General features: G+C 45.8%; 2 protein-coding genes across 6 annotated transcripts in view; both read left to right on the forward strand.

The window, feature by feature from the left end:
• The first annotated feature begins 787 nt into the window (after positions 1–787).
• Positions 788–7,906, forward strand: LOC142920802 (cyclin-J-like). The gene is made up of 7 exons (XM_076062888.1): positions 788–981; positions 1,705–1,828; positions 2,344–2,554; positions 2,673–2,785; positions 4,081–4,252; positions 5,503–5,662; positions 7,242–7,906. Exons 3-7 carry the CDS (start codon positions 2,473–2,475, stop codon positions 7,612–7,614), a joined length of 900 nt encoding a protein of 299 aa, XP_075919003.1. The 5' UTR covers positions 788–981; positions 1,705–1,828; positions 2,344–2,472; the 3' UTR covers positions 7,615–7,906.
• A 10,613-nt stretch (positions 7,907–18,519) lies between these two features.
• The window catches only part of LOC116957685 (uncharacterized), a 48,955-nt gene continuing 43,887 nt past the window's right edge, over positions 18,520–23,587 (forward strand). For 4 of the 5 annotated variants that reach the window (XR_012939039.1, XM_076062892.1, XM_076062893.1 and 1 more), the window contains exon 1: positions 21,382–22,147. Coding sequence is in view for 4 of the 5 variants with exons in the window: in XM_076062892.1 (XP_075919007.1) it covers positions 21,397–22,147 (751 nt within the window). In the remaining variant the exon portion in view is untranslated. Of the gene's footprint in view, positions 18,718–21,359; positions 22,148–23,587 lie in introns of those variants that run through there. The other variant, XM_076062895.1, reaches the window with a different exon arrangement.

The raw sequence follows: 23,587 nt of genomic DNA on the forward strand, positions 1-23,587 counted from the left end.
GGGTCTATGTGGGTCTGTGTGGGTCTCTGTGAATGTGGGTCTGTGTGGATCTCTGTGGATCTCTGTGAGTATGGGTCTTTGTGGGTGTGGGTCTCTGTGAGTGTGGGTCTCTTTGGGTCTGTGTGGGTCTCTGTTAGTGTGAATCTCTGTGGGTCTCTGTGAGTGTGGGTCTCTGTTAGTATGGGTGAGTGTGGGTCTCTGTGAGTGTGGGTCTCTGTTAGTGTGGGTCTCTGTGGGTCTGTGTGGGTCTCTGTGGGTCTGTGTGGGTCTCTGTGAGTGTGGGTCTCTATGAGTGTGGGTCTGTGTGAGTCTCTGTGAATGTGGGTCTCTGTGAGTGTGGGTCTGTGTGAGTCTCTGTGAGTGTGGGTCTCTGTGTGTGTGGGTCTGTGTGAGTCTCTGTGAGTGTGGGTCTCTGTGTGTGTGGGTCTGTGTGAGTCTCTGTGAGTGTGGGTCTTTGTGAGTGTGGGTCTGTGTGAGTCTCTGTGAGTGTGGGTCTCTGTGAGTCTGTGTGGGTGTCTGTGTGAGTCTCTGTGAGTGTGGGTCTGTGTGGGTCTCTATGAGTATGGGTCTCTATGAGTCTCTGTGGGTCTCTGTGAGTGTCTGTGTGGGTCTCTATGAGTATGGGTCTCTGTGGGTCTCTCCCTCCCCCCCCCCTTTATCCCCTGGCCGTCGCCTCCCCCTCGGGTGTGGCCACGCCCACACCTCATCCAATCAGGAGTCCCTGGCTCACGGATGACGCGTCACCTCCGGCTTCCGGCGCTCAGCAGCACTTCCGGGGCGTGGAGAGTCCTGGGAGTCGGCGGCTGCGTCACGTGACGACTCCAACGTGGCTGCGTGCTGCCCACTCCGTCCGTAGTTACCGTGAAAGACTTGAGACTTGCTGTATTTAGACTATATCGTGACATATTGAGGCGTTAAAACTATCACGGTTTGTTAACTGAACGATTTCCCTTCCCGCCGTGTAATAATGGACAGTGTTTGGTAAGACTTTGTTTTGTTTTTCATCATAACAGGACATATTTTTTACATTATTCCACATGCATAGCGGGGGGTAGGGTGTGAGCTTGAGATGTTTGGAAGCCGGTTTAGCATGAGCACTTTAAGATTTCGTCAATAATGTAATCGGTCTTGCTCAAGCAAATACATTATGAAGTTTGCACACGTGTCAATAATTGAATTTTTTACGCGTGGAAAAATGTGTTACTTTTTTTTGCAAAAAATTGCAAATGTAGTTTCTTTTCCAAGTGTTGTGAAAATTCTGCCTTTATTCTTAATGCTCTGTTGAGCACGAAGTGCCCGTGGTATAACCTGTGGTAATCTCCATATATACGAAAGGCAAAGTTGTGATTGTGTGTGTTGTCTGTACTTCTCCACATGCAACAAACTGGAAATTTGCCATGTGGGTACTTTCCAGACTGTACACCATGCAAACATTATACAAATACACTTTATTTTTGTGGGGGGAGCTCAATAATGCATATATTTTTTGCACGGCAAGTGAGCTGTGACGTCAAATCTGTCACGTGATCACTTGTGTGCACCCAGCACGTGCCTGTCCGAGTAATAAACTCCACTCGTGAACACTTGTGTGCGCCCAGCACGTGCCTGTCCGAGTAATAAACTCCACTTGTGAACACTTGTGTGTACCCAGCACGTGCCTGTCCGAGTAATAAACTCCACTCGTGAACACTTGTGTGTACCCAGCACGTGCCTGTCCAAGTAATAAACTCCTGAGCACGAGGCGCGAGCGACGGACCAAGACATGGACAGAAGCGAGTGGTGGCAAGGCGAGTTGGCAGATGACATCTACCGCGTCCTTCGAGAGAAGGTATCCGCCTCTCTCATCAATAGGCCTCCTACACGCAGACACAAATCCTACGAACTGATTTACACGGCACGTACGTTCGAGTGCTCGACTCGCAGCGAGGAGGTTGCAAGTTCAATCCTGGCCAGCGGGTCGACCCGGCCCCCTATCTCTCCGGGGACTATAACACGAGCGACATGGTACCTTGTGGAAGAATAAAAGTGGCTGTGCTTTGGAGCTACGGATCTCCACACCTCGTGGTTTTGTTTCATCGTAGGCTGAGGACTACCGAATGAGTTCTTCGCCATCTTTCACTCGCTTGGACAGGGAGACAATTTGGCCGTGGCTTTTGTCACTCTTGGTTTGCGTGACGGCGAAAATTAAATGCTGTGGCCCACCGTCACCGGGCGCGTCGCCTCCTTAGACCCCCAGAATAATCTATTATCGTTTCAAAACACTTCTTGACCTCTTGACCCAACTCCACAGCGTCCCAACTGCCCTCCCAACCCCCACGTCCTCGTTTTTTTTCCCCCTCGCAGGAGCTGTCGCTGCCTCGGTTTTGCGCACGCTCGCCCTAGCTGCACCTCCGTCGCCACTTCGTCGACCTCCTGGCAACGCTGAGCGAGCGCCTGCAGCTGAGTGTGACCACGCACCACCTGGCCATCGCAATGTTAGACGTGTTCATGGACCGCCACGACATCACCGTCCGCTGCCTCTACACCTGCTCAATCTGCTACCTCATTATAGCAGGTCGGTCAATCGCTCACGTGACCCACCCACCCACCCACCCGATCACTCGCTCATCTCTCGCTCGCACGCTTGGTCGCTTGCTCACCGTCGGCATGTGTGTCCCTGACACCCTGCGCAGCCAAGTTCGAGGAGATGGATGAGCACGTGCCGCGACTGGACTGGGTGAACCGGCTGGAGGTGATGATCAAGCAAGGGCTGAGTCTGTCCAAGGAGGAATTGCAGCAGACGGAGGTAGCTGCATGCCCCTGTTAATTCGGCATGCAATGTTTCACCCCCCAGAACCGTTCCGTGCATTGTCATGATTCAAGGTCGCGATTTGATTCAAGAAACCAATTGTTTTGTCTTGTTACTTTACAATCTTACTCTTTGGGTCTGTCGGTAAAGTCACGTAGATAGAAAAATAATTTAAAAAATTACGACGTTTCGATGGCAACACAAGCAGTCGTCCTCAGGTGATTGCTTGTGTTGCGATCGAAACGTCAAAGACCCAAAGAATATGAACACATCATCTCTGTTTCATGCCAACTAATTATTCTGTAGACAATTTGAATGTACAGCCCGAATTTGAATATAGAAGCGTGTCTTCTTACTAGATAACAGGAAGGCAAAAGCTGCAGAATAATATTACCACAGCAGACCTGACAAATGAACGTGGAGTGGTGCTCATTTATTTGCACGGCGCTGGAACAAGTGCAGGAAATTCTCCCTATGGTGGGGCTCAGTCTCTCCGTAAAACAATCACCCCGTGACGATTTGCTTGCGTTGCGATGGAAACGTCGTGATATTTTTTATTATTTTTTCAATCTACGTGGCTTTTACCGAAAGACCCAAAAGAATATGACGGTCATTGCATTTACCCGTGCAGACGAAGGGCCGAGTTGACTCTTTGACCAGACATTTGAACTGTTTGCGAGCCATGCACCAACCCGACTAGTTAAGCAACCATTGGAAAGACGTTCTAAATCGAACCAAACATTAAACTAATTTTCAGTGGTACAGTATATTTTTCAAGTAGTGGTACCCCAAACTTTCGCAGCTCTTAAATTCCCCTTTCACACCATCAATAGGTAAACTCCCCTCCCCCCCCCCCCCCCCGCGCCAACTGGCAAGTGCACCCGCACGTACACCACTTCTATGCTAAGTCGGCCAATCAAATGCTAATTTTTATGCTAATTCCTTTGTCAAGGCACCTTGTTTCCTTGCGCACAGCTTAAAGGTCGCGGTCTGAGCGTGGCTGTGTTTCACTCCAGCGCTGTCCTCGAGACCGCCTGATCCCTTCACCTGATGAAGGCCACTTGTGTTGTGGCCGAAACGTCGTGATTTTTGTTGTTTTATTTTTTACCTACGTGACTTTACCGAATAGAACCAAAGAGTATGGATCCTTGCAGTCACGAAAGCTTTAAATCTAGAATAGTTAAATAAACCCTCCAGGCAACACACAGCAGCGTGGCGGACTGAATGCTTTACGCAGTGGTGGCAGCTGTGCCGTGCCAGCCCACTCTCCCGTCTGCCTCCCCCCTGCACAGTTCCTGCTGCTGTGTACACTCGACTGGAACCTGTGCACGCCCACAGCGGCGCACTTCGTGGACTACTTCCTGTGGCTGTCGCGGCGTGAGGACGCCCCGGCTGGAGGCTCGTCCTACCGGCACGCGTACACGACCAAGTACACGGCCCACTTCCTTCAGCTCGCCCTGCAAGGTGCTCGCAGAGCTGTAGAGGAGCGCTTCGTAGGCAACGCTAAGGTGACCAGCGAAGAAGGGACAGTGCCTGAAACGTCACCGAATATATATTTTTTTCCAACGTCGGAATGTTGATATTCTTAGCTCTTTCGGTAAAGTCACGTTGAAGGGAAGCAAATAAATAATAAAATATATATAAAACAATAAAAATTCTCACGACGTTTCGACCATAACACAAACGGTTGTCATGAGGTGTGTCGGTTTGCATTAATTTATTTATTTTAAAACGGGGTATTTAAAAAAACGTCAGCGCCACGCGCAGCGATTTGGCAGTTTATTTAGAAGGACGAGTCCATCTATGTTCTGAAAAGAGGAGGGGGGAGACGAAAAATTAATGTATGCTGTCTAAAAGCCACCGTAAGCGTGAACAGGTCTTAATTGATTGTTCACGCTTACGGTGGCTTTCAGACAACATACATTAATGTTTCGTCTCCCCCCTCCTCTTTTCAGAACATAGATGGACTCGTCCTTCTAAACAAACTGCCAAATCGCTGCCCGTAGTGCTAACGTTTAAATAAATAAATAAACACACACAAACACCGTTAATAAAATAAATAATTTGATGCGAACCGACACTTCTTTCAAATGTTTCTTGCCGTTGCTTTTCACACCTGATGATGACCGTTTGTGTTATGGTCGAAACGTCGTGAGAATTTTTATTGTTTTATATATTTTATTATTTTATTGTTTCCCTTCAACGTGACTTTACCGAAAGAGCTAAGAATATGAATTACTGCAGTCACAAAAGCTTTAAATCAAAATTTTAGTCGGAATGTTTGTTCAAATGTTCAGGGTGTCCTTGGCCCAACGTTCGTCGTTCACTGGGTGCTTGTGCGTTTAAGCGTCTGTGTGTGTGTGCCTGCCTGTCATTCCTGTGTGCAGGGTAGAGGTGGCGTAGCGGTTAGCGCTACGCTGCAGCTACGACCCTGGACACCCTGGTCCAACGCCCGCTCACGGCTATCACCGGTGACGATTATCTGAACCGGTCCTGGGCCTCCCCTAGGTCGACTCGGCCTCAAATGAGTAACTCAATGTGGTGTGTAAACATCGCCAGCACTGGGGAGACAAAGGCGGCCGGGCGTGGTGCTGGCCACCTACCCCCTCGTGTGCCACAGTGCCGACCTTCATAGGTGCTGCTACTCGCTAGCAGCACTTGCCCCAACAGTCTGTTAAGGCTAAACGGAGGGTTTTGTCTTTGTGTGTATGCAGACCACGTATTCCTGAGTTTCCGTCCATCCGTGGTGGCGGCTGCAAGCATAGCATTGGCCCGTATAGAAGTGAAGCTGCCCTCTGCGTGGACTCTGTACATGCAACACTTCACTGGCCTTGCCTGGGAGATGATCCTGCCGTGCGTGGAGCAGCTGATTTGGTGATTTGCACGACAAAACAACACAAAGCTCTCCTAAGTGACCGTTTAAGAGACCTATTAAGGCTGAGTTGTGGCTCACGAGGCAGCAACGTGCTCTTTTCTCTACACAATTTATGTTTACAAACCAATACCGGTTACCCATTAAAGCCGAATTTACCCAAGGGAAATTGAATACAGGTTATGCGTCGCTGCCCGAACCATCACTGCTGCCCAAAACCATCACTGCTTTAAGATTAACTGTTAGTCAAAGTGAAAGTTGTCTCCCAGATCAAATGAGCGATGTCGGTGGGACCGAGGTAGTCGTGTCAATTCAACATTCACACGGTGGAGGCCAGTGTCTCCAGAGGACAAATACTATTGTCAAGTTGGCATGACGAGAGACTACTAAAAACAACGAGTATGCCATTTTCTTTGGTTCTTTCGGTAAAGTCACCACCACGTAGAGCGAGAATAAAATCATAAAATAAAATAATAAAATTCTCACGACGTTTCGGCCACAACGCAAGCGGCCGTCTTCAGGTGAATGGTACAGACCTGTTTGCGTTGTGGCCGAAACGTCGTGAGAATTTTATCGTGTTATTTTATTATTTTATTCTCATTCTACGTGGTGACTTTACCGAAATAACCAAAGACGATTAATCCTTGCAGTCACGAAAGCTTCAAATCGAGAAGAGTATGCCATTGTGCAACAGATGGCAAATATTTTAAGCAATATCCATGACGACTAAATGAAGCTGATATGTGGATTCCTGTGCGTGCGAATTTCACGTCCTAGTCCATCACGGATGCCCTGAGACTCGGTGAGGCGCTCCAGCATTACCCATGGTGCCTTGTGACTCATTGGTAGATGGGCCCTTATTGTTGAGGTTTCTCATCACCTTGCTGAATTAAATAAGCAGATGAACGCTAAACGATTAGACATTCCTCTGGTGCTGTTGCTGGCTTCTTAGCATTTTGGGCCTGTGCTTAGCGACCGTTATTTAAACATAACATTAAGTTGCACACTCTTAATTTTTAGAGATTGGGGAGTATGGTTTTCAGATTTTGCCCCAGGGTTGTTTCCACTTATGTTATATTGGGGACAAACTACTACAAACGACAGTACTATGCAGTGGTGTTAATTACTGCAGTAAATCCTAGATGTTTTTATTGATGTTAAATAATTATATTGCTGTCAAGGGCACGGTGTGATATTGGGTTCAAGGATCACAAGATGGTTTGAACCTAACATGATTAGACCCACAGGCATGGACCTGTGTGTGTCAAGATGGGCTTGAACCTAACATGATTAGACCCACAGGCATGGACCTGTGTGTGTCAAGATGGGCTTGAACCTAACATGATTAGACACACAGGCATGGACCTGTGTGTGTCAAGATGGGCTTGAACCTAACATGATTAGACCCACAGGCATGGACCTGTGTGTGTCAAGTTTGGCTTGAACCTAACATGATTAGACACAGGCATGGACCTGTGTGTGTCAAGATGGGCTTGAACCTAACATGATTAGACACACACAGGCATGGACCTGTGTGTCTGTTCTAACTCTACGTCCTCCCCCTATGTTCGAACTCTTCAGTAAATACAACTTCAACAGGAAGCAGGTCATGGAGCTTCAGGAAAATCCTGCTGTCCACTCTGAGCAGCCCTCCCACTCAGCCTCAGCCATACCACGTGTGCCTCGTCACCAGTCAACTCAACAGCAGCAGCAGCCGCAGCCACTACAGCAGCAGCAGCAACAGCAGCAGCAGCAACAGCAGCAGCAGCAGCCACAACAACAGCAGCAGCCACAGCAGCAGCAACAGCAGCAACAGCAGCAACAGCAGCAGCAGCAGCAGAAGCCACAGCAACAGCAGCAGCAGAAGCCACAGCAACAGCAGCCACAACAACAACAGCAGCAGGAGCAACAGCAGCAGGAGGAGCAGCAGCAGCCACTGCAGCAGCCACAGTAGCAGCAGCAGCAGCCACAGCAACAACAGCAGCAACAGCAGCAGGAGGAGCAGCATCTGGTGCCCAAGTCGGTGCAGACGCCACCTGTGGAGGTGGGTCAGGAGATGGAGTCGCCGCCGCCGCCGCCGTTCAGCAAAGAGACCCTTGGCAACATTTGGGATGACCACGAGTTGGCCGCGCAAGCCGCGTGTCAGCAGGAACCTGGCCATCGAGCCGCACAACAGATACATCAGCAGGCCGTGCGGTGATTGATGTTGCGTTTTTGGCAGGGCACCGATTTCAAGAATGCAGAACGCGGAGCGAGTTGTCGGTCAAAGCTCAGCTCGTCAGAGCTTTGGTCGGCAAGCTGTGGGGGGGGGGGGGTGGGGGGTGTTCAAGGAGGCTGTAGATTCATACTCTTTGGTTCTATTGGGTAAAGTCACATAGGTAAAAAATAAAATAATAAAATTCTCACGACGTTTCGGCCACAACACAAGCGGCCTTCATCAGGTGAAGGGACGAGACTGTCTGGAGGACAGCGCTGGAGTGAGCTGTAGATTACCGGCAACGAAAGCGTCGCAGAATCTTCGCGACGGTTGCAAATTTCAGTTAATGAGGCGTCGTGCCGCACGCAATCTCGTGACATCGCAAACTGACTTCCACTGTTAAATTTCGATTTGAAGCTTTCGTGACTGCAAGGATTCGTCTTCTTTGGTTATTTCGGTAAAGTCACCACCACGTAGAATGAGAATAAAATAATAAAATAACACAATAAAATTCTCACGACGTTTCGGCCACAACGCAAGCGGCCTTCTTCAGGTGAAAGGTACAGAACTGTCGGGACGACAGAGCTTCAATGAACGATGTTAAGATTCGTAGCGACTTCTCCCAACCAGCTTAAAAGTCGCTACGAATCTTAACATCATTCATTGAAGCTCTGTCGTCCCGACAGTTCTGTACCTTTCACCTGAAGACGGCCGCTTGCGTTGTGGCCGAAACGTTGTGAGAATTTTATTGAGTTATTTTATTATTTTATTCTCATTCTACGTGACCTTACCGAAAGAACCAAAGAAGACAACTTCCACTGGTCAAGAGGCCAACCGAACGCCGACAAATAGTGGGTCGGCCTGCAGTTAAAAGCCACGCTGTTCGGGCCCGGCTCCGCTCTGGCCATTTTATGTTTGGCCATGAATTCAAATGGCCAAAGAGACATAGTAAGAAAATGTCTTCAAGCCTAAGTGAGCATTGGTTGATACTTATTTTCACGGGAGTTTCTCAGCCAGTGAAGATATTTTTTTAAGGACATGTCTGTGAAGCTATCGTTGCCGTTCCACAAAGCGGTACTTACTGCGTCAATCCCGGAGGAATAATTGGTCGCGAAAGCCTACGTGTTAAACTGGAATAATTGTAGAATCTACCTCTTGTGTGGGAATTGAACTGGCAACTATCTGGTTATAGGTTGGACACTTTTATCACTGCGTTACACTGAACAACATTACCAAATACACTGAACATAATGTGCCATCTGTTTAGCCGTTAAAATAATTGAGAAAAAAAATAACCATGCGTGGAATTTGTACCAATCTCATGTCTCTGTTTTGGGGCATAGTGTTAGCCCAAAGCCACCCAGACACTTCCACTAAACAGTGCGAACTGTGTCTGCTACTTGTTTTTATATATTGCGACCTTATAACTTATGCACCTCTCAGAAAGAATGTGTATTAATGAAATTACGTGTAATTGTAGGGATAGCAGAGTCAGGTTCGAAGTTTTCTGCATCGACATGTGAAAGATGCTGCTACGGACAGGTGTAATGCTGTAATTTCATTGTGGATAATTATGTACACTTTAAATGGGCACATTTAATCCTGTGTGTGACTGGGTGACAGCATTTAGGTTCAGAATTATCTCTTGCATGTGAGACAAGGGAATCATTCATTGTTTTAGACTATTATTAATTTAGAAAAAATTATGTTACTGATAAAACTGTCTTCCTACTCAAACGATCATGGCAAGATATTCGTATTTGTGGTCCTGATCCAGTGTTGGCAATTCCTTTAATATCACCAACAAAGAGTATTTAAACCTGTAATTGACGAAAAAATCCGATCATAACAGCGCAGGTTGTAAAATCATGTTTTACTTGCAAATAAACATGAACGGTTTCTTCTTAAGCAGTGCATTGTGGTTCTCATACCTTTGGTCACTGTCAAAATAAATCTGAGCAAATCTGACCGACTGTCAGGTAGCACCAATACAGAGATGGGTAACTCTAGGCCCATGTATTCATTGATCAGACTCATCAGTGTGGTATCATCACCAATACAGAGATGGGTAACTCTAGGCCCATTTAGTCATTGATCAGACTCATCAGTGTGGTATCATCACCAATACAGAGATGGGTAACTCTAGACCCATGTAGTCATTGATCAGACTCATCAGTGTGGTATCATCACCAATACAGAGATGGGTAACTCTAGGCCCATTAAGTCATTGCTCAGACTCATCAGTGTGGTATCATCACCAATACAAAGATGGGTAACTCTAGGCCCATGTAGTCATTGATCAGACTCATCAGTGTGGTATCATCACCAATGCTCACTGCAGTGAAGACTGCCTCTGGCAAGCCACACATGTAGAGTTACCACTTTCACACCACGGGGTCAATTAGCTGGGCTAATTCAAAGCTGCTTGAGAAAAATACAATACAAACTCAGCGTCTGATGTCACACTACTGCTAAGGCAAGATGAGCCCATCATAATAGTAACACTGTGTGTCTGTGTACACCTATGTTAATCACACTATGTGTGTGTACACCTATGTTAATCACACTATGTGTGTGTACACCTATGTTAACCACACTGTGTGTGTACACCTATGTTAATCACACTGTGTGTGTGTGTGTACACTATGTTAACCACACTGTGTGTGTGTACACCTATGTTAATCACACTGTGTACACCATGTTAATCACACTGTGTGTGTGTGTACACCTATGTTAATCACACTGTGTGTGTACACCATGTTAATCACACTGTGTGTGTACACCGTGTTAATCACACTGTGTGTGTACACTATGTTAATCACAGTGTGTGTGTACACTATGTTAATCACACTGTGTGTACATTTATGTTAACCACACTGTGTGTACACCTATGTTAACCAAATGCCAACGTTGGCTCAACGTTGCATGTTTACTGGGTTTGAATTAAAATGTGTTCTCGATGGAGTAATTTCTGCCCCTCTAAAAGTTTTCAACGCTTTTACCGAACTTGATTCCTCTGTCTGTCGTGGTCAAAATTCTTGTAATAAAAATGTAGTCTACTTCCTGTCGTCCAATCAATCACACATGTTGCACGCGGTGACGATGCATAACCTATATTCTTAGTTTTTTCGGTAAAGTCACGTTGAAGAGAAACAACAAAATAACAAAATATATATAAACCAATAAAAAATTCTCACGACGTTTCGACCATAACTCAAACGGTCATCATCAGGTGTGTCGGTTTGCATAAATTTATTTTTAAACGGCACATTTATTTATTTATAAAAAACGTTGGCGTCACGCGCAGCGATTGGCAGTTTGCCCAGGACTAGTCCATCTATTTTTTTTTCTTGAAAAGAGGAGGGGGGATGCATAACCTGTATTCAAATCGGCATCAATTCATCAATTAATTGCCTCCTTTCCAGGAATAAAAAATAAGATTTATGGACGGCATCTTTAAAAAATTTTGTGCAGGTGGGAAAAACGCCGCGGTCCCTAAACTGCGGAATCGTCTCGCGCGACGAGCAGGCGCCGCGTGTCTGAGGCGCGCCTGCTCCGTGTGCATGTTAACGAGTTACGGACAGCATCACACGCACACACAAAAAAGTAGCACGTTGAAGATTAATTTATAAAGTAATCAATTAAGCGGCTCTTTTAAAGCAATTACAATTTTTTTTGTATGGACGGATTATTTAATTTAATGTTTTTTTTGGCTAGGTCAATGAAACGCCGCGGTCCCTAAAGTGTGGAATCGCTTCGCCGGGGAAGCAGGCGCCACGTCCTTCTCTCACGGCGGTGAGTTATAAACTATTTAATTATTATTGTTATTATTAATCTTCACTTCTCTGTGTTTACGTCGCGTTTAAAGCCTTGTGATCACTTCCCGTTGTCCACTCGACTTCTTCCTGTTCTTTACCTTTTAGCGCACTTTAAAATAAGAAGGCGTTGTTTAAGAATAAAACGTTGTTGTTGTTATTGTGGGTAAGGCGTTTCCAGGGTAGTCCTCGACTTACGACGGAGTTGCGTTACAGCCACCAACACCGTAACTCGAAAATATCGTCCGTAGCCTAGCCGGGAGCCTTAAAGAATGGTGATTATTTGGCAAAAACAGATCATTTACAGTAGTACTGTATAAACTATATACCATATGTATTTATTACAATACTGTATTGCTATAACAACTTTAAACATGCATTGAACGTAGCGTATCGTATGTTGTACTGTACTCGCCAAGATTCGTACCTCGCACGTCGCTGCGTTTGCCTGCCACGCGAAATTTAAAATATCTTAACAATTTTGTCTTATCATAAGATCGTAACATCGAAATAGTGTAAGTCGGGGATCGTCGTAAGTCGGGGATTGTCGTAAGTCGGGGACCCCGTGTGCGTCCCTGCAGGCTGTCACCACCACGTGTGTTCTCACCACGTGTGATGTCACCACCTCGTGTGATGTCACCTCGTGTGATGTCACCACGTGTGATGTCACCACCACGTGTGATGTCACCACCACGTGTGTTGTCACCACCACGTGTGTTGTCACCACCTCGTGTGATGTCACCACCACGTGTGATGTCACCACCACGTGTGTTGTCACCACCACGTGTGATGTCACCACCACGTGTGTTGTCACCACCACGTGTGATGTCACCACCACGTGTGATGTCACCACCACGTGTGATGTCACCACCACGTGTGTTGTCACCACCACGTGTGTTGTCACCTCGTGTGATGTCACCACGACGTGTGATGTCACCACCACGTGTGATGTCACCACCACGTGTGTTGTCACCACCACGTGTGTTGTCACCACGTCGTGTGATGTCACCACCACGTGTGATGTCACCACCACGTGTGTTGTCACCACCTCGTGTGATGTCACCACCACGTGTGTTGTCACCACCTCGTGTGCTGTCACCACCTCGTGTGATGTCACCACCACGTGTGTTGTCACCACCACGTGTGTTGTCACCACCACGTGTGATGTCACAACCACGTGTGTTGTCACCACCACGTGTGTTGTCACCTCGTGTGCTGTCACCACCTCGTGTGCTGTCACCACCACGTGTGATGTCACCACCACGTGTGATGTCACCACCACGTGTGATGTCACCACCACGTGTGTTGTCACCTCATGTGCTGTCACCTATTAATGAACTCCGCGTTCAAATCCAATTAAAATTAGTTTTATACATTTGTGGCGGCCCATTGTAAAACGTCAACACACTGAGATGTCTCAGAATATTGAAGTCAGCAACCCCCCCCCCAAAGTCAAAATCCTGGCTCCTAGCCCACTGACCCTCCTCCACCTACAACACTTGGAGATCCGTTTATACAGCAGAGTTGCAAATCATTCATTAAGATGGAGAAATAGTTCACGTGTGGAGTTAACGGGGAATAAAAATAGCAGATTATATATGTGTGTGTGTGTAGACCAGGCGTCTCAATGTCATACTGTGGCCACGAGAATAATACAGAACTGGGCTACTTGTTTACCAATACTGAGTTATATATTAACATTGTTTACCAATACTGAGTTAATATATTATCATTGTTTACCAATGCTGAGTTATATATTAACATTGTTTACCAATGCTGAGTTATATATTATCATTGTTTACCAATACTGAGTTATATATTAACATTGTTTACCAATGCAGAGTTATATATTATCATTGTTTACCAATGCTGAGTTATATATTAACATTGTTTACTAATGCTGAGTTATATATTATCATTGTCTACCAATACTGAGTTATATATTAACATTGTTTACCAATGATGAGTTATATATTAACATTGTTTACCAATACTGAGTTATATATTATCATTGTTTACCAATACTGAGTTATATATTAACATTGTTTAACAATACTGAGTTATATATTAACATTGTTTACCAATACTGAGTTATCTATTAACATTGTTTACCAATACTGAGTTATCTATTAACATTGTTTACCAGTACTGAGTTATATATTAACATTGTTTACCAATACTGAGTTATATATTAACATTGTTTACCAATACTGAGTTATATATTAACATTGTTTACCAATACTGAGTTATCTATTAACATTGTTTACCAGTACTGAGTTATATATTAACATTGTTTACCAATACTGAGTTAATATATTATCATTGTTTACCAATGCTGAGTTATATATTAACATTGTTTACCAATGCTGAGTTATATATTATCATTGTTTACCAATACTGAGTTATATATTAACATTGTTTACCAATGCTGAGTTATATATTAACATTTTTACCAATACTGAGTTATATATTATCATTGTTTACCAATACTGAGTTATATATTAACATTGTTTACCAGTACTGAGTTATATATTAACATTGTTTACCAATACTGAGTTATCTATTAACATTGTTTACCAATACTGAGTTATCTATTAACATTGTTTACCAGTACTGAGTTATATATTAACATTGTTTACCAATACTGAGTTATATATTAACATTGTTTACCAATACTGAGTTATATATTAACATTGTTTACCAATACTGAGTTATATATTAACATTGTTTACCAGTACTGAGTTATATATTAACATTGTTTACCAATACTGAGTTATATATTAACATTGTTTACCAATACTGAGTTATATATTAACATTGTTTACCAATACTGAGTTATCTATTAACATTGTTTACCAGTACTGAGTTATATATTAACATTGTTTACCAATACTGAGTTAATATATTATCATTGTTTACCAATGCTGAGTTATATATTAACATTGTTTACCAATGCTGAGTTATATATTATCATTGTTTACCAATACTGAGTTATATATTAACATTGTTTACCAATGCTGAGTTATATATTAACATTGTTTACCAATACTGAGTTATATATTATCATTGTTTACCAATACTGAGTTATATATTAACATTGTTTACCAGTACTGAGTTATATATTAACATTGTTTACCAATACTGAGTTAATATATTATCATTGTTTACCAATGCTGAGTTATATATTAACATTGTTTACCAATGCTGAGTTATATATTAACATTGTTTACCAATACTGAGTTATCTATTAACATTGTTTACCAATACTGAGTTATATATTAACATTGTTTACCAATACTGAGTTATATATTAACATTGTTTACCAATACTGAGTTATCAATTAACATTGTTTACCAATACTGAGTTATATATTAACATTGTTTACCAATACTGAGTTATCTATTAACATTGTTTACCAATACTGAGTTATCTATTAACACACACATACACACACACACATACACACAGACACACACAGACACACACACATACACACACATACACACAGACACATACGTACACACAGACACACAGACACACACACACACACACAGGCACACACACACAGACACACATACACACACACACATACACACAACAACAACAACAACCGCCATTCGCCACTAAGTGGCGGTGACGTCACCACGACGCTTGTGCCAGGCTATGTGCACCCTGAGGCCACGTGAAGTGTCGACCGCCCGCTGGCAGGTCACGGGGCAGACCCAGGTGCCACGGGTCGACTGACTGAGATGACTGGCTGATGCACCACCTGTGCCCCCTACTGTGCCAATCTGCTGTGCTTTAGCCACCCGGCGCTCCGCTCGTTGTTCTGAGCGTCGCTCCTCCGCCCTCCGTTGTTGTTGGAGGGCGACTACCTCTAACTGCCCAGTAGCATCCTTCACGAGCCTCCTCCACAGAGGCCGATCTTGGCACCGCTGGTACCAGTCATCGGCAAGTCCACTCAGCTCCACGTCCTCCTGTACCACATCACTCCATCTCTTCTCTAGCCCGTGCCGCGCCCGCTTAGCCCCCTCAATCCGGCCAAACAAAAGCTGTTTCGGCATGCGGTGGCTGGGCATGCGGGCTACATGACCCAGCCATCGCAGCCTTGCCTGCCAGAGGAGCTCACCGATGGGACCCTGCCCAGATCTTTCAAGGATTTGTGAGCTCCTCACACAATCCAGTCTGGTTAAACCCAGGATGGATCGTAGGCAGGCCAGCCTAAATGTTTCTAACCGGCGAAGATGTTCCATTAGGGGGGTCCACGTTTCGCAAGCGTAAAGAAGGGAGGGAATGACCGTGGCCGAGAAAACCTGAAGCTTATTGCGGAGCGACAGACCAGGTAGCTTCCACACAGCGTTACGCAACCGATGAAAAGATATTGCCGCTCGACTGATTCGGAGTGAGACCTCTGCTGTTAAACTGGAGCCAGTCATAAGCACACTGCCCAGGTATGGGAAACTCTCCACTCTCTCCACAACTGCCCCATCACCGATTGGGAGTTGTGGGGGTGGAGTGTCACACACACAGACACACATACACACACAGACACACAGACACACACACACATACAAACACACACACATACATACACACAGACACACACTCATACATACACACAGACACACACAGACACACACAGACACACATAGACACACACAGACACACACACATACATACACACAGACACAGACACACACACATACACACACACACACATACACACAGACACACACACACATACACACACATACACACACATACACACACACATACATACAGACACACACACAGTCACACAGACACACACATACACACACAGACACACATACATACACACAGACACACATACATACATACACACAGACACACACACATACACACAGACACATACACAGCGCGCTAACCACTACACAACAATGCGTTACGCTTACACACACACAGACACGCACACAGACACACAGACAAACACACACACACAGATACACACACATACACACACAGATACACACACATACATACACACAGACACATACATACACACAGACACACACACAGACACACACACAGACACACACACACAGACACACACACATACATACACACAGACACACACAGACACACACACAGACACACACAGACACACACACAGACACACACAGACACACACATACACACACATACACACAGACACACACACACAGACACACATACATACACACAGACACACACACATACACACACACAGACACACACAGACACACACACATACATACACACACAGACACACACACATACATACAAACAGACACACGCAGACACACACAGACACACACACAGACACACACACATACACACATACACACAGACACACACAGACACACACACACATACATACACACAGACACACGCAGACACACACACAGACACACACACATACACACACATACACACAGACACACACACACAGACACACACACATACACACACACAGAGACACACACAGACACACACACAGACACACACACAGACACACACAGACACACACCACACACATACATACACACAGACACACACACACAGACACACACACACACAGACACACACACAGACAGACACAACACAGAGACACACACACAGAGACACACACACACAGAGACACACACACAGACACACACAGAGACAGACACACACACAGACAGACACAACACAGAGACACACACACAGAGACACACACACACAGAGACACACACACAGACACACACAGAGACAGACACACACAGAGACACACACACAGACACACAGACACACACATACATACACACAGACACACACACACACAGACACACACACATACACACAGACACACACACACACAGACACACACACAGACACACACACACACAGACACACACACATACACACAAACACACATACACACACACATACACACACAGACAGACACAACACAGAGACACACACACAGAGACACACACACACAGAGACACACACACAGACACACACAGAGACAGACACACACACAGACAGACACACACAGAGACAGACACACACAGAGACACACACACAGACACACAGACACACACACACACAGACACACACACATGCACACAGACACGCACACACACAGACACACACACAGACACACACACACACAGACACACACACATACACACAAACACACATACACACACACAGACACACACACAGACACACACACAGACACACACACACAGACATAACACAGAGACACACACACAGAGACACACACACACAGAGACACACACACAGACACACACAGAGACAGACACACACAGAGACACACACACAGACACACACATACATACACACAGACACACACACACACATACACACAGACACACACACACAGACACACACACAGACACACAGACACACATACACAGACACACACACAGACACACACACAGACACACACACATCGAACGTGAACGCCACCGGTGACGTTCGCCTCAGTCGATGGCCCCCAATCCGCTGCTGGAAAATCGTCGTTTCGATTTGCGATTATCGATTTGAAATCGATTACTTAACCACGTGATTTGGTGGCGCTGCGTTTGGCAGTGGGGCAACGGGCACACAACACAATTAGCCAAACCCGAACTCAACGGCGTCAGTCGTCGTTAACATAATATTTAACAGGCGACGTTTCGGGTAACGGACCTTTATCGCACGGTACACGACCGGCGAGAATCGATATCCGGTGAGCGTCTGTGGCATCGATTAAACGGGAATAGGCCGATTCTAAAGGAATCTACAACCTTCGATTCCTTTGCTCTAGATTTAAAGAGTCGATTCTTGGCGCGCGAGCGTCACTATTCTACTCACGCAGCGCGGCTTGGTTTTATTTTTAAAAGTTTTAACTTTCACGTCTCGTTAAGTTGCTTTAGGAGTCTGTAGTTGTACGAAGTATACCGCAAGGCGTACAGGCCGCAACAATCGAGGCGACTCCTGCGCCTACAATCGCCGGCGGATCAAAGCATCGCCGAAGGTTGATTTGGGCCTAACTCTATCATCATCTGTGCCAGACGTCACGATCATCATCATCATTACAGAGAGAGAGATTGTTCACGATCATCATTACAGAGAGAGATTGTTCACGATCATCATCATTAGAGAGAGAGATTGTTTACGATCATCATCATTACAGAGAGAGATTGTTCACGATCATCATCATTACAGAGAGAGATTGTTCACGATCATCATTACAGAGAGAGATTGTTCACGATCATCATCATTACAGAGAGACATTGTTCACGATCATCATCATTACAGAGAGAGATTGTTCACGATCATCATCATTACAGAGAGACATTGTTCACGATCATCATCATTACAGAGAGAGATTGTTCACGATCATCATCATTACAGAGAGAGATTGTTCACGATCATTATTACAGAGAGAGATTGTTCACGATCATCATCATTACAGAGAGAGATTGTTCACGATCATCATTATTACAGAGAGAGAGATTGTTCACGATCATCATTACAGAGAGACATTGTTCACGATCATCATCATTACAGAGAGAGATTGTTCACGATCATCATCATTACAGAGAGACATTGTTCACGATCATCATCATTACAGAGAGAGATTGTTCACGATCATCATCATCATTACAGAGAGACATTGTTCACGATCATCATCATCATTACAGAGAGAGATTGTTGAGTGATTCACTTGGGGCCTTGACAATGTGTCTAGCTTAGTGGTCTAATCACCACACCGTGGTGTTGTTGAGTGATTCACTTGGGGCCTTGACAATGTGTCTAGCTTAGTGGTCTAATCACCACACCGTGTTGTTGAGTGATTCACTTGGGGCCTTGACAATGTGTCTAGCTTAGTGGTCTAATCACCACTCCGTGTTGTGTGATTCACTTGGGGCCTTGACAATGTGTCTAGCTTAGTGGTCTAATCACCACACTGTGTTGTTGTTGTTGAGTGATTCACTTGGGGCCTTGACAATGTGTCTAGCTTAGTGGTCTAATCACCACTCCGTGTTGTTGTTGTTGAGTGATTCACTTGGGGCCTTGACAATGTGTCTAACTTAGTGGTCTAATCACCACACTGTGTTGTTGTTGTTGAGTGATTCACTTGGGGCCTTGACAATGTGTCTAGCTTAGTGGTCTAATCACCACACCTTGTTGTTGAGTGATTCACTTGGGGCCTTGACAATGCGTCTAGCTTAGTGGTCTAATCACCACACCGTGTTGTTGTTGTTGAGTGATTCACTTCGGGCCTTCCAACACCGCCGGCGACGATTATCTAAACCGGTTCTGGGACTCCCCTAGGTCGACTCAGCCTCAAATGAGTAGCTGGTGTAGCGGTGTGTAGTAGTAAAACATCGCTAGCACTGGGGAGACAAAGGCGGCCGGGCGTGGTGCTGGCCACCCACCCCCCTCGTGTGCCACAGTGCCGGTAGCCTTCATAGCTGCTGCTCGCTAACAGCACTTGCCCCTACAGCCTGTTACAGGCTACACGGTGTGGGATCTTTGTGTTATTGTTTGGTGTAAACATGTCAACATGTTGTGAAATTCTATTCCCGTGGGCGTCGAGGGGATGGCCATACCCTGGGCACGCCAGGTGAAGGCAGTGGCAGCAAGTATTCAAATCGCCATCACTTTCCATCTCTTTGGGGGGGGATTGAGTGTTTCCCCCTCGCACGCCACGTGGAGTTTTCTCCCGGTGCTGCGATTTCCTCCCACACGTGTATGATAACAATAATAAGCACAACTGTTATTACATCTTAAAATAAAATAAAAACTAAATGCAGGACACTTAAGAAAATTTTTTTTCACTCGATGTGGCTCTTGGATCAATAGGCACGTGTCAGCTAATTATAGCATTGTGTGGTCACAATGATCAGGAGCACGGGGTAGGCCTTACGTTGAGGGAACTCCAGTTGAATAACTTTGATGTTAAGCTAGATTCATCTTCTTTGGTTCTTTCGGTAAAGTCACCACCACGTAGAATGAGAATAAAATAATAAATTAATAAAATAAAATAACACGATAAAATTCTCACGACGTTTCGGCCACAACACAAGTGGCCTTCATCAGGTGAAGGGACAGTGCTCGCTGCAGCGCTGTCCTCCAGACAGTCTCGTCCCTTCACCTGATGAAGGCCACTTGTGTTGTGGCCGAAACATCGTGAGAATTTTATTGTGTTATTTTATTTGATCAATTTATTATTTTATTCTCATTCTACGTGATGGTGACTTTACCGAAAGAACCAAAGAAGATGAATCCTTGCAGTCACGAAAGCTTTAAATCGACAAATGAATCTAGATTCTCATTGTCAGTGCAGCAAAGCACAAAATCAATACAGTAACACCATGAAAATACAATTACCGATTGACGTATTGGGAAACTTGTTGCATTCGTATTTTTAAAAAATGTAAAAATTGCAGCAACAACGCTGTTTGCCCCCACCTCCATTAACGCTACAGCGTAAACAGACGGGCGGTGGCAATTAAAAAAAAATGATTCCCATTTAAACTTGTAAGTTGCTTTGCCGAGAGATCTCGCTGGTGCCATCTGGATTGCTCTGCAGCAGTGGCGCTGTCTTAATAAATTCCACATTTGTTTTTTTTCTTGCGTGCACATACACGGTGTCTGTGCGTCATGCAGGAAGACGGCTATCTGAGGAGTGTGCAAAGAATACAACATGGAGGGGAACGACAATGAAACCTTCGGCCGAAATTTGGGCAGCAGTTTTTCCACGCTCCCCGACTTCAAAATACGGTGCATCTTGGGCAGTGTTTCAGAGAATGAACGAGGTCACCGTCAATCTAGGCAGGTCCGGGAGCCATCGAGCCATGGCCAGAGTCAGCCAGGGCAAGGTCGCGGTCAAACGGGGCCATTCCAGGTGATGTTGGGTCACGGGTGGTGTCAGATGGGACAAGGTGAAGGTCAATCTGGGGGGCAAATCCAGGGGCCATCGGTTCAAGGTTGGGGTAATAAAGGGCAGGGTCAGCCGGGGGAAGGCGACGGAGTGGCAATTCAAGGCCACAATCAGCCAGGGCAGGGGCCATCGACTCAAGGTTGGGGTAATAAAGGGCAGGGTCAGCCGGGGGAAGGTGACGGAGTGGCAATTCAAGGCCACAATCAGCCAGGGCAGAGCCAATATCACGACGGGAAAAAAAAACCCCAATTGGGCCGAGGTCAGACTCAGCCAAAACAGGGTCAGCATCAACCCGAGCAGGGCCAGGGACTGTCAGGGCACGCCCATAGTCTGCTGGGGCAAGGCCGAGGTCAACCTAATCAGGGCCTGAGTCAGCCAAGGCAATCTCACTGTCCACTGGGCCAAGTCCAGGAGCCATTGGGTCACGCTTGGGGTCAACTTGGACAAGGTCAAGTGGGTCGTGGTGAAACTGGACAGGTTCAACAAGGTCAAGCACAGAGGATGCTATTGCAAGGTCAGTCAACTTGGTCATGGTCAAGTGACACCGCCAAGGTCAAGGTATTCGTTTCAGCTGTGGATCATGGCCCCGTGTATCGCCTGGCTCCGATCTGTAAACCAATCGCGCCGCTTATTTTACTTAAAACGATCTCAATCCTTCGATGTCCACATTGATCGCCGAGCACGAATTCCGCTTGCGCTTTTCAACCGGCGTTTGACGTCAGAAGTACGGTGCGGCGCTCTGCTTAGTCATTGACGATAACGATGGTTAGGCAGCGCTTGCCCCAGGAACGCAAGAGGCGGTACGTCCGTCACGTCGCGATGAAAAGCGGCTCGTCCTAGGTGTGCGTGCCTAGGGCAGGTGGACCGCGTTGGCTAGGAGACGTTAACTACCTCGCTTGGTACACAGGAGGGTCGGGGGTTCGATCCCGACCCCTGACGCCTGTTGCTGTGTATTTGGAGTTTGTGTGTCTCTCTCTCATCATCATCACGGTGGCTAGGAGACGTTAGCTACCTCGCCCGGTACGCAGGAGGTCGTGGGTTCGATCCCAACCCTGACGCCTGTTGCTGTGTATTTGGAGTTTGCGTGTCTCTCTCTCATCATCATCATCACGGTGGCTAGGAGATGTTAACTACCTCGCCCGGTACGCAGGAGGGTCGTGGGTTCGATCCCGACCCCTGACGCCTGTTGCTGTGTATTTGGAGTTTGCGTGTCTCTCATCATCATCATCATCACGGTGGCTAGGAGATGTTAACTACCTCGCCTGGTACGCAGGAGGGTCGTGGGTTCGATCCCGACCCCTGACGCCCGTGCGTTTGAAAGTTTGCGCGTTCTCCCCACGGCGGTGTTGATGTTGCTCCATGCCCTGCATTGTTTCCCCGCGCATTTAGAAAAACGTGACGTTTAAGAGTAATGCGGCTGATATACATTGACACGTGGTGAGGAACCACTTTGTTGAGCTTATCAACTGTGGCCAGGTCGCTTCTGAACAAGAGCTACGTATCCGAGCGGGCTCTTACGTGGTAAAATAACAAGTTTAGTTTCGTTTAGTTGATGGGTTCCTTTAACGCTGGCTTTTGTCTCCAAAGTTTTTTTGGAAAAAAACGGCTGATATACATTGGAAAAAAACTTTTGGTCAGTTCGCCGATTTTTCTACAGGGCAAGCACTTTATATCAGAACGCAATTTTACTGAAGATTTATTCATATTTATGATGCTCATCATAACCTCTCATTGCCGACAGACACCCCGACTGAGCTGAGCACTAAACCTCAGTTGGAAAGTTCTAAAAAGTGATACGTGTGTCAACGTGTACCAATGTACATCTCGTGCGGTGCTATTATGAACGATGTACTTTAATACTCTTTGGTTCTATTGGGTAAAGTCACGTAGGTGAAAATAAACCCAATAGAACCAATAGAACCAAAGAGTATGGATCCTAGCAGTCACGAAAACT

This window comes from Petromyzon marinus, unplaced genomic scaffold (assembly GCF_048934315.1).
Source record: "Petromyzon marinus isolate PM22_M1 ecotype Great Lakes invasive population unplaced genomic scaffold, UKy_Petmar_22M1.pri1.0 PM_G_Scaffold_77, whole genome shotgun sequence".
Classification (NCBI taxonomy): Eukaryota; Metazoa; Chordata; class Hyperoartia; order Petromyzontiformes; family Petromyzontidae; genus Petromyzon; species Petromyzon marinus.

Excerpts from the sequence above, each read along its gene's own strand:
- LOC142920802 (XM_076062888.1), top strand. The coding sequence starts at position 2,473 with ATGTTAGACGTGTTCATGGACCGCCACGACATCACCGTCCGCTGCCTC. Across the intron at positions 4,253-5,502 it reads CCTTCAGCTCGCCCTGCAAG|ACCACGTATTCCTGAGTTTC; the intron begins GTGCTCGCAGAG and ends GTGTGTATGCAG. Across the intron at positions 5,663-7,241 it reads TGCGTGGAGCAGCTGATTTG|TAAATACAACTTCAACAGGA; the intron begins GTGATTTGCACG and ends CGAACTCTTCAG.